We start from the raw sequence: 11,984 nt of genomic DNA, 5'->3' as shown, positions 1-11,984 counted from the left end.
AGATAGGATTTCACTGCATTGTGCGGCCTCCAGGAAGTTTGTAGTCCCAGGACTACAGGCAGTTGTAGTTCACTATTATACACGTCTCACACTATAGGACTGCCTGCATGTCACATTATGTTTCACTTTGGTTCTATCCTCATCTCTTATATCGGCCTATACATACCAGGGGGAAGAAATGGAGAGGGGCTCAACAAGAACATTTATGTAAACCATATTGTCATAGCGTAAAAATGCAGAAATGCTCTTTAGGGGGGGCTGTTAGACTTATTCATGAAACTGTGAAGGTTTGGAGAGTGGGGGACAATGCACTGAAAGCTGAGATACACTATTATAGTGGGACAGACAAGAGTGATGCACCAAAATGCAATTCACTCTGAGAAAATTAAAATATAAGCCTACAAAATAGAAGGGTTATTTTTGACAGTCTTTTATTGAATAGGCTAAGCAGCGCGTATGTAAAATGGTATACATTGGTCATAAGATAATTGATCAGACAAGGAATGGTGGATAGGGTGAAAAGGTGTGTGAAGGAAAAGAGGAAAGGTGAGGGAGGGGACAGTGAGATATCAGAGTAAAAACACACAGGGTGCATCATCTCAACAGTCTGGAGTAGCTTCTTCCCAGAAGACACTTTAGAGCATTGAAATGAACCCATAGACAGAGAAGCTTGCTGGCACAGTAATGATTATATAGTGTCTGGCATGGGAAGTGACATCATTCCTTCCTTCAGAGTAATCACTGATCCGACACGTTTGGAATGGTGAGAGTATCGAGGTGGAAGTCTTGTCCAATCACAGTACAGTATATGATATATGGAGAGATATATTTGTAAATCTATCCAGTAGTACATCAGTGATTACCTCCAGGGTGCATTGGACCAGGGCCCTGGTCTGTCTGAAAGAGGAAGGAGGGGGGTTTCGTTTTTTCCAAAGCTGTTGAACAGGTGCATCAGATAAAAGGTCAGTTTGTCTATCAGATCAGAAAGGGTCAGTATGTCCATCAGCAACAAAAGAGAACATCTCATCCCTCTATGTCTAACTCTCATCAGCATCATTCCATCCCTGTCTCTATGACACTTGCTTTACTCATCTGTTTTTTTTCCCTTGCTTCATCTATCCATCTCATTCTCTCATCACTCCACTCCTCTCATAATGCACTTCTCTGTCTCCCTCTTCCACATCCTCAGTCCATCCATGTACCACACTTTATGTAGTAGAAGAATAGTTTACAACAGGCACAACCCAGATCACTCATCTTTACGTAGTGTGGAAAACACAGGCAAAATTACAATTCAGGGTGAACTATCCCTTTAAGAGCATAATGTTCCATCACCATAGTTACAGTATATAGATCTAAACTCCCGTCACTCTCTAGAATGTCCCCTGTGCTCTGCCTAAACAGCTCTGAGCTGCTATGACCATAGAAATAAAACAAATGGAAAGGAATGTCTGCGTGTTGTCCTAATTTAAATTCTTTAGTTGTGACACTGAAAAGTGATTCTATGGCAGCGGTGCACAACTCAGGTCCTCTAGGGTCGCCATTATGGTAGTAGTTACCTTTAATGTTACAGTAATATCTGCTGGTTTTTGACTTTGTCTCTCCATCAGGAACTAATTTAGATCCGAGAAGCCTAGTGATTACACTCTCGAGACAATCTACTGTTACATCAACTATTCAATCAAAAAGTAAGAATGTGATTGGCAGTTTCACTGAAAGGTCACTTGTTAAAGTTCCTGGTTAATCAAGGAAAAAGAATCCCTCTGAAATAGAGAGATCGGATGAAACACAGCAGACTCTTGTTCCATTAAGGAGCTGTGCACCACTTCTCTACAGTGTGAAGTCCATTGCCATGGGATTACAGAGTTCAGCAAACTCGGTTTGGGATTTAGAATTTGAGCGACCACCATGTTGGTTCCAAAACATCTAATTCAACAGATCATTGTAGAAGGAATTCATATTGGAATGTTGTCTCACGGAACATGTGGAACCAACATGGAAGATATTTTCCTTAACTCTGTATAGCTCTGGTGGAGTGTAAACATACCATGGCTGTCAATCAGTCAGTCACCATGACAACATTGCAGGAGATTGAAGTTGATAGTTGATACAAAACATGTTTTGGGTGAAATCAAGGTGGTGTTCATCCTATTCTTTAAACAAACCACTGGATATTCCTCTGTAAAATGCCCTTGGAACACCTCAACATAGTTACATGGTCATTAAAAGTGCAATCCATAAGTTCGCTTTCTGGTGATACCAAAAAAGTGTAGTTAACACTTTTTAAAGGGGAGGGGGTAGTAAATGAAAACATTTATATTTTTTCCTCAAGTCAATAGTGTTTGAAATTGATCTTGTTGCCACAGGGGACAGAGAACTTGTGGATTGCGCCTTTGAAACCCTTTCCTTTGCAATAATATTGTTCCTATATGTGATAGTTCCCTCAGGTAACGAAGAGTCAGCCAGGACAGGCCAGCTCTGCCTCTACAGTAGGAGACATTTGGAGGATTTCTTCTCAGCGTTGGTGATTTTGACCTCGCGACCTGTGGGGCCCGGCTTCTTGCTGGACTTCAGTAGAATATCTCGAGCCAAAGCCATAAAAGACTACAGAGAGGCAGGAAGAGGTGGAGGGAGAGAGAGACAGAGAAAGGGTAACAGTAGGCGAGAGGGGGTATGGGGATTATTAGAGTATGTGGCACATGTAACCTGTATGAAAAGAACATATCACCCATATTCCCCATGTGAAATGCATAATAAAGGACCAGATAAAGACAGACTCTGTGACTGAATAAAATACATAAATACACTGCTAAAAAAAATAAAGGGAACACTTAAACAACACATCCTAGATCTGAATGAAATAAATAATCTTATTAAATACTTTTTTCTTTACATAGTTGAATGTGCTGACAACAAAATCACACAAAAACAATCAATGGAAATCCAATTTATCAACCCATAGAGGTCTGGATTTGGAGTCACACTCAAAATTAAAGTGGAAAACCACACTACAGGCTGATCCAACTTTGATGTAGTGTCCTTAAAACAAGTCAAAATGAGGCTCAGTAGTGTGTGTGGCCTCCACGTGCCTGTATGAACTCCCTTACAACGCCTGGGCATGCTCCTGATGAGGTGGCGGATGGTCTCCTGAGGGATCTCCTCCCAGACCTGGACTAAAGCATCCGCCAACTCCTGGACAGTCTGTGGTGCAACGTGGCGTTGGTGGATGGAGCGAGACATGATGTCCCCAGTCCACCTGGCCATGCTGCTGCTCCAGTTTCAACTGTTCTGCCTGCGGCTACGGAACCCTGACCTGTTCACCGGACGTGCTTGTTGCACCCTCGACAATTACTATGATTATTATTATTTGACCATGCTGGTCATTTACGAACATTTTAACATCTTGACCATGTTCTGTTATAATATCCACCCGGCACAGCCAGAAGAGGACTGGCCACCCCTCATAGCCTGGTTCCTCTCTAGGTTTCTTCCTAGGTTTTTGGCCTTTCTCAGGAGTTTTTCCTAGGGAGTTTTTCCCAGCCACCGTGCTTCTTTCACATGCATTGCTTGCTGTTTGGGGTTTTAGGCTGGGTTTCTGTACAGCACTTTGAGATTTCAGCTGATGTACGAAGGGCTATATAAATAAATTTGATGTCCCTGATGTGCTCAATTGGATTCAGGTCTGGGGAATGGGCGGGCCAGTCCATAGCATCAATGCCTTCCTCTTGCAGGAACTGCTGACACACTCCAGCCACATGAGGTCTAGCATTAGGAGGAACCAAGGGCCAACCGCACCAGCATATGGTCTCACAAGGGGTCTGAGGATCTCATCTCGGTACCTAATGGCAGTCAGGCTACCTCTGGCGAGCACATGGAGCACAAAGAAATGCCACCCCACACCATGACTGACCCACCGCCAAACCGGTCATGCTGGAGGATGTTGCAGGCAGCAGAACGTTCTCCACGGCGTCTCCAGACTCTGTCAAGTGCTCAGTGTGAACCTGCTTTCATCTGTGAAGAGCACAGGGCGCCAGTGGCGAATTTGCCAATCTTGGTGTTCTCTGGCAAATGCCAAACGTCCTGCACGGTGTTGGGCTGTAAGCACAACCCACACCTGTGGACGTTGGGCCCTCATTACCACCCTCATGGAGTCTGTTTCTGACCGCTTGAGCAGACACATGCACATTTGTGGCCTGCTGGAGGTCATTTTGCAGGGCTCTGGCAGTGCTCCTCCTGCTCCTCCTTGCACAAAGGCGGAGGTAGCGGTCCTGCTGCTGGGTTGTTGCCCTCCTACGGCCTCCTCCACGTCTCCTGATGTACTGGCCTGTCTCCTGGTAGCGCCTCCATGCTCTGGACACTACGCTGACAGAGACAGCAAACCTTCTTGCCACAGCTCGCATTGATGTGCCATCCTGGATGAGCTGCACTACCTGAGCCACTTGTGTGGGTTGTAGACTCCGTCTCATGCTACCACTAGAGTGAAAGCACCGCCAGCATTCAAAAGTGACCAAAACATCAGCCAGGAAGCATAGGAACTGAGAAGTGGTCTGTGGTCTTCACCTGCAGAACCACTCCTTTATTGGGGGTGTCTTGCTTATTGCCTATAATTTCCACCTGTTGTCTATTCCATTTGCACAACAGCATGTGAAATTTATTGTCAATCAGTGTTGCTTCCTAAGTGGACAGTTTGACTTCACAGAAGTGTGATTGACTTGGAGTTACATTGTATTGTTTAAGTGTTCCCTTTATTTTTTTGAGCAGTATATAATATGTAAAATAACATATTTATCTCACCTCATCAACATTGATGCTGGCCTTTGCACTGGTCTCAAAGAATCTGATCCCATGATCCTTTGCCAGCTGTCAACAACAGAACACAAGTGTGATTACAGCAGGATATGATGTTACGTCCCTCTCCTAATCAGCAGAGTTTATGCCACGTTCAAAACAACTGGGAACTCAGAAAAATACGAGATCAAATCATGACGTCAGTGATCTTCAGGTTGAAAAGTCGTAGCTCTTAGCCCTCAATGATCCACACATCCATTCATCCATCACTAACATCTGCACATCACTGTCAATATCATTGAAAGAAAACACTTCATAATCAAAACAATGATCATAAAAATTGTAGAGGCTCACCTTTTCCCCCGTTTCCTTGGATACCTTCCTCTTGGCCTCAATGTCACACTTGTTAGCTAGCAACATCCGGCTGACCCCCGCTGATGCATTCTGGGGGATAAAAGATAGGGAGTTGGCATCCATCACAGCCATTTTATATTTCAATGATGTATCCCTCATCTTCTGCCCTTAATTCTGCCTCCACAAGCACCCTCTAGGAGGCTTTAATTCAGCTCTACATTGGAGCCACGTCTAACTCTTGGTTCAGATGGGAAATCATTTCAAAATGTCCACTTTGAACTTATCTTTGTTAACTATGCAAACAAAAGTAAACACATTTAAACACGTTTTTGAGAGTGCAGTTGTATGCCGTTATTCACTAAAGGCACCCCTTTAGAAAACAGACCAACATCTAGGCTCAATGTAACCCTTGTTATTGTGGTTTATAGATGGCAATAAGAAGTCTGGTCAATCAGAATAATGTCCTGTGCAGTCATTCCATAAGACTGTCTGTCTAGGGGTTGTTTGATGTCACTGTACATAATGGCTGATTCATCTAAAGAATGTTAACATGTTTCTATAATGAGGACCAGGACTGTGCCTCCAATGTCAGTGGAGAGACAGCTACATCATTTCTGCTCCTCGTGCTTTTCTAAAAGTCATCCATCACGGACCACAGAATAAGGAAACAGTGGTATGAGCCCCTCTGGTAGTGTTGCTCATGTCTCATTGTATTGTTTCAAATCCTTCCTAGAGGCCTGAGAAAATACTGCCCTCTCAGTTTCTTTCTGGCCTGTGTCATGTCTTGTCCTTTCCCTCTTTCACAACAGTCAGTCTTCGTGTTTCCCTGTCAACAGTCAGTCTTCGTGTTTCCCTGTCAACAGTCAGTCTTCGTGTTTCCCTGTCAACAGTCAGTCTTCGTGTTTCCCTGTCAACAGTCAGTCTTCGTGTTTCCCTGTCAACAGTCAGTCTTCGTGTTTCCCTGTCAACAGTCAGTCTTCGTGTTTCCCTGTCAACAGTCAGTCTTCGTGTTTCCCTGTCAACAGTCAGTCTTCGTGTTTCCCTGTCACCTCCTTGATGCTCTTCATCCAGTTCTGAATGTTCTCGTAGGACTTCTCGTCTGTGATGTCATACACCAGGATGATGCCCTGAGAGATCCCGGGAGACATGAGTCAAAAATAAAACATTGTGCAATTCAAAATCAACCTGATGGATGTAAGAAATATGATACTAATAGTTTCAGTCATAATCTTACACCCATAATGTTCTCTCATATCTACAAAGGTGAAGGGAGAGAGAAGGCCTGTTTATGCCTGGTGCTAAGATGCCCCTTTTGTCTGATCTTGTCCACATTCTGATTGTGCTCACAGTTTTAGACAGCTGTAGATGAATAAATGACTTGTGATCTGATCGAGAGAGAGTTGAGAGACTCACCATAGCTCCTCTGTAGTAGGCTGTAGTGATGGTCTTAAACCTCTCCTGCCCTGCTGTGTCCCTGGAAACAGAATACATTAGAGAAAATGTTTCACCTTCTTCAAAAAGTAGCTCTTTGAACACCCTGGAGTACAGATGTAGGATCTTAATTTGAGCCAGTTTGCTACAACATGAAAATAATCCTGCAGCAACAGGAAATGTGAATTATTATGTGGATTATAATTAATGGACATTTTTGTAGGGGTTGATACATTTTCCATAAGGGTAAATCAAGACTTGTAAATAAAGTGGAAATTACACATTTTAGAACCCTTTTTAAAAATCAAATACACTACAAGTTTGCATTTCATGCTTTGCAGGAAGATTCTCAGCAACAAAAGTGTGATCAAATTAAGATCCTGCATCTGTAGTAAGCACTGAAACTACTGCAGATTTGTCTGTGTTGGCAGCTGTTCTTTCTCTACACATTTCCTGTTTTTCTAATGCAGCACCCAATTCAAAGAGTACACTGTTTATACATACACATCCAGAGCAATACAGCCTTTACACACGTGTCCAGCACATCAATTATCCACGCTTCTGCAAAAACATTACGCTATGGTCACACTAATGTTCTCACAGCACAGAACGTGGAAGTTCCCCCACCTACACACTGAGCTATGGTCAGCAAAGGAGGTTGGTGGCACCTTAAATTGGGGGGAACAGGCTTGTTCTAATGACTGGAGCGGAATACGTGGAATGGTAACAAATACATCAAACACATGGTTTCCAGGTGTTTGATGCCACTCCATTTGCTCCGTTCTGTCCATTCTCCCCTCAGCAGCCTCCTGTGATGGTCAATATGGCATATCCCCCTAATGGCTCAAGTCAGGATTTGGGGAGGTTAACCTGATCCTGTATTAAAGGACAACTTCTACCAGGGGTGTGGAATCCACAGAGATGAGACATGTGTATGTTTTATGCCAGTTCAATAAACTCTTTATGGCTGCTTCAGATTTCATGTTTGGCTTTATGATAACTCACTGGCATTCACTGACAGATAAAACATAGGTGAAGTCATAGCCTACACCAAAGGCCTTGCCAGTCAATATCTCAGTGTACTCAGTGACATATGCCAGATATACACTATATATAAAAAAGTATGTGGACACCTCTTCTAAATTTGTGGATTTGGCTATTTCAGTCACACCTATTGCTGACAGGTGTATAAAATCGAGCACACAGCCATGCAATCTCCATAGACAAACATTGGCAGTAGAATGGCCTTACTGAAGAGCTCAGTGACTTTGAATGTGGCACCATCATAGGATGCAACCTTTCCAACAAGTCAGTTCGTGCTAGAGCTGCCCGAGTCAACTGTAAGTGCTGTTATTGTGAAGTGGAAACGTCTAAGAGCAACAACGGCTCAGCCGTGAAGTGGTAGGCCACAAAAGCTCACAGAACGGGACTGCTGAGTGCTGAAGCACGTACTGTGTAAAAATTGTCTGTTGTAACACTCACTACCAAGTTCCAAACTGCCTCTGGAAGCAACGTCAGCATAAGAATTGTTCATCGGGAGCTTCATGAAATGGGTTTTCCATGGCCGAACAGCCTCACGCAAGCCTAAGATCACTAGCGGTGTAAAGCTAGCTGCCCCAATGCATAGTGCCAACTGTACAGTTTGGTGGAGGAGGAATAATGGTCTGGGGCTGTTTTTAATGGTTCGGTGTAGGCCCCTTAGTTCCAGTGAAGGGAAATCTTAACACTACAGCATACAATGACATTCTGGACCATTCTGTGCTTCCAACTTTGTGGCAAGTTTGGGGAAGGCCCTTTCCTGTTTCAGCATGACAAAGCCCCCGTGCACAAAGCCAGGTACACACAAAAAATGGTTTGTCGAGATCGGTGTGTTAGAACTTGACTGGCCTGCACAGAGCCCTGACCTCAACCCCATCGAACACCTTTGGCATGAATTGGAACGCCGACTGCGAGGCCTAATCGTCCAACATCAGTATCCAAACTCACTAATGCTCTTGTGGCTGAATGGAAGCAAGTCCCCGCAGCAATGTTCCAACATCAAGTGGAAAGCCTTCCCAGAAGAGTGGAGGCTGTTATAGCAGCAAAGGGAGGGACCAACTCCATATTAATACCCATTATTCTGGAATGAGATGTTCAACGAACAGGTGTCCACATCCTTTTGGTCACCGTGAGCCTACCAGACGAGCTAAATGCCTTAAATGATCGTTTCGAGGCAAGCAACACTGAAGCATGCATGAGAGCACCAGCTGTTCTGGACGACTGTGTGATCACGCTCTCCGTAGCCGATGTGAGCAAGACCTTTAAACAGGTCAACATTCACAAGGCCGCGGGGACAGACGGATTACCAGGGCGTGTACTCAAAGCATTACCAACTGGCAAGTGTCTTCACTGACATTTTCAATCTCTCCCTGGCCGAGTCTGTAATACTTACATGTTTCAAACAGACCATCATAGTTCCTGTGCCCAAGAAAGCGAAGGTAATCTGCCTAAATGTTTACCGCCCCGTAGCACTCACTTTGGTAGCTATGAAGTGCTTTGAAAGGCTGGTCATGGCTCACATCAACACCATCATGCCAGAAACCCTAGACCGACTCCAATTCACATACTGCCCCAACAGATCCACAGATGATGCAATCTCTATTGCACTCCACACTGCCCTTTCCCACCTGGACAAAAGGAACACCTATGTGAGAATGCTGTTCATTGACTACAGCTCAGAATTCAACACCATAGTGCCCACAAAGCTCATCACTAAGCTAAAGACCCTGGGACTAAACACCTCTCTCTGCAACTGGATCCTGGACTTCCTGACGGGCCACCCCCAGGTGGTAAGGGTAGGCAACAACACATCTGCCACACAAGTTCCTTGGTGTCCACATCACCAACAAACTATCATGGTCCAAACACACCAAGACAGTTGTGAAGAGGGCACGACAACACCTTTTCGGCATTGGGTCCCCAGATCCTCAATAAGTTCTACAGCTGCACCACCGAGAACATCCCGACCGGTTGCATCATCGCCTGGTATGGCAACTGCTCGGCATCTGACCTTAAGGCGCTACAGAGGGTAGTGCGAACGGGCCAGTACCAGGGCCAAGCTGCCTGCCACCCAGGACCTATATACTAGGCGTGTCAGAGGAAGGCCCCAAAAATTGTCAACGACTACAGTCTCCCAAGTCATAGACTGTTCTCTCTGCTACTGCAAGGCAAGCGGTACCGGAGCGCCAAGTCTAGGACCAAAAGGCTCCTTAACAGCTTCTACCCCCAAGCCATAAGACTGCTGAACAACTAATCAAATGGCCACCTGGACTATCTACATTGTCCCCCTACATTTCTTGAACTGCATTGTTGGTTAAGGGCTTGTAAGTAAGCATTTCACGGTAAGGTCTACACCTGTGTATTTGGCGCATGTGACAAATACAATTTGATTTGGATTTGTTGTGTGTTGCTGCTATTGCATACTGGGTTGCCTGCCTTTAGTCTAACAAGACAAATAAAATCTAAATCTTGCATTCCTAAGGTCTTGTACTACAATCAGTGTGTGGTGACCCTTTGAGTGACATTTGGACAGAAAGCCCTGTCATAAACAGTTGGTTGTTTTGGTAAAAAGGGAGGTTCCTCTTTCCTCTGAGAAAGAGAAGTAGACACACGTCCATAACACACGAGGAGTTGAATAAAATCTGTGTCGGTCCCATAACGGTCATCACTCTTAGAGAGCAGCAAACAGTAGTCCTAAATGGACCTTTCATTCTTTCTTTGCCTGGATCCTCTTCTCTTACCAGACTTGCAGTTTGACTTTCTTTCCCTCCACGTCTATCGTCTTTACTTTAAAGTCGATGCCTGAAGAAAGGATGGGAGGATGACAGAGAGAGGGGAGGGAGGAGGTCGACAGGAAGGGAGGGAAGACAATGAGTTAAATTCCCACACACATTGCAGCAAATATAGGTCATGCCAATTAAACCATTTAACATGCATGGAGGGGGAGACAGGCATTCTCAATTCATCAAACTTTCACTGGGATAGTAAAGTCTGTCTAGCTCTGCCCCATTCTGCTGTATTGTACCATATATACACACAGTCTCTGGGTTTGTTATTGTCTGGGTTTCCTGCAGGACAGGGACGGTCAGAGAAAGAGAGAGGGATAGCAGAGAGAGAGAACGAGAGAGGGATGGAAGAGAGAGAGAGAACAGAGAAGATGGGCGTCTTAAGCAGTGAATTCCAAGGGAGGACAACCATTTTTCTGATAATGAGAGACTGAAAAGAGATAGGAGAGATAGGAGGAATGGGGGTGGGTGGACCCTCTGGGTAAAGTGAGGGAGGGGAGAGGGGGATATGGAGAAGATATAGAAACAACAGCAGCACAGCAACAATGCAGGTGAACTACAATAGGGATATAGGAAGACAGCGATAGACGTGTAGAGACATGAACACAGCAGAACTGGAAACGTGAGATAACTGCGTGGTGAAAGTGATAAGAACTTGGCATGATATGTTAGCTGACAGAATGGTACCTATATCAGCAATGACGAATTTAAAGGATTGCTAAATATTGTTAGACCGATTAGGCTATAACCGATTAAATGGGGTTTCGTAGAGCTAGGCTACATACCGATAGTTGATATGTAGGTTGAGTTGAAGTTGTCCTCAGCAAATCGAATAATCAGACATGTTTTCCCCACTCCACTATCTCCAATGAGTAATAATTTGAAAAGGAAGTCGTACTTCTTCGCCATAATGTTTTTCAAAGTGTTTGGTGAATGATCAGAAACTATGACTCTTTACAAAACCAGTACACTTTCCAATGTTCTTCTTACACTTATTTGTAACGTTTAAGAAGTTAACAAATGCCTTAAAGTATTGCTCAACATACACAAAGGTCAAAATCACACTCTCATTTCTCATGGGGAGTTTCTGCTTTTCTTTAGCATAAAATCCGCTGTTTTCCCTTGAAAACTGTCACCGGTAAATACGGTTCTCCCCCAATGTCTCTTTTGGTCCGAGAAAAATAAAACAGAACGCCACAAGTTCAAAACGAAAGTTGGAACCAACGTTTCTGCACTTCAATGGGCTATACAATTCTACAGCGCCACAAAGCTTTGTTAAAATCCATTTATCAAGCCAAAATGTCAAGTTATTTTCTTCCAAAGGCCGAATAACATACATCCATTCCACACAGACAGGGCTACGTTTTCGCCCAAAAACTTTCTCCTGTCGAAGTTCACGTAGGATTACGTAGAGGGAGAGGTTCAGTTATTACCGTGGAGGGAACAGACTGACATGGGACAGCAGGAATGGCCGATACTGCTTATAGGCAGCAGAGGGCGCTCGACCATATGAATAAAGTCAATCGTTATTTAGGTGTATTATAGAGCCCCATGTACTGAAATATGTCATAATATCTCTGTATACGT

The 11,984-nt window shown here is 44.2% G+C and overlaps 1 protein-coding gene across 1 annotated transcript; it reads right to left on the bottom strand.

The window, feature by feature from the left end:
• Positions 1–414: 414 nt before the first annotated feature.
• On the bottom strand, positions 415–11,846 carry LOC115177197 (ras-related protein Rab-13). The gene is made up of 7 exons (XM_029737772.1): positions 11,183–11,846; positions 10,353–10,413; positions 6,556–6,616; positions 6,192–6,269; positions 5,143–5,232; positions 4,795–4,860; positions 415–2,604 (listed from the first exon to the last, which is right to left on the bottom strand). The coding sequence occupies exons 1-7, from the start codon at positions 11,304–11,306 to the stop codon at positions 2,485–2,487; spliced, it is 600 nt and encodes a 199-aa protein (XP_029593632.1). The 5' UTR covers positions 11,307–11,846; the 3' UTR covers positions 415–2,484.
• Between the last annotated feature and the right edge of the window lie 138 nt (positions 11,847–11,984).

Source organism: Salmo trutta, chromosome 37 (genome assembly GCF_901001165.1).
Source record: "Salmo trutta chromosome 37, fSalTru1.1, whole genome shotgun sequence".
Classification (NCBI taxonomy): Eukaryota; Metazoa; Chordata; class Actinopteri; order Salmoniformes; family Salmonidae; genus Salmo; species Salmo trutta.
This window is presented reverse-complemented; position numbering and strand designations above follow the sequence as displayed.

Coding starts and splice junctions, on each gene's coding strand:
- LOC115177197 (XM_029737772.1), bottom strand. CDS start 11,306: ATGGCGAAGAAGTACGACTTCCTTTTCAAATTATTACTCATTGGAGAT. Junction 5,233..6,191: donor GGATGAAGAGCATCAAGGAG/GTGACAGGGAAA, acceptor TTTATCCCCCAG/AATGCATCAGCGGGGGTCAG. Junction 2,605..4,794: donor CCAGCATCAATGTTGATGAG/GTGAGATAAATA, acceptor GCCTCTCTGTAG/TCTTTTATGGCTTTGGCTCG.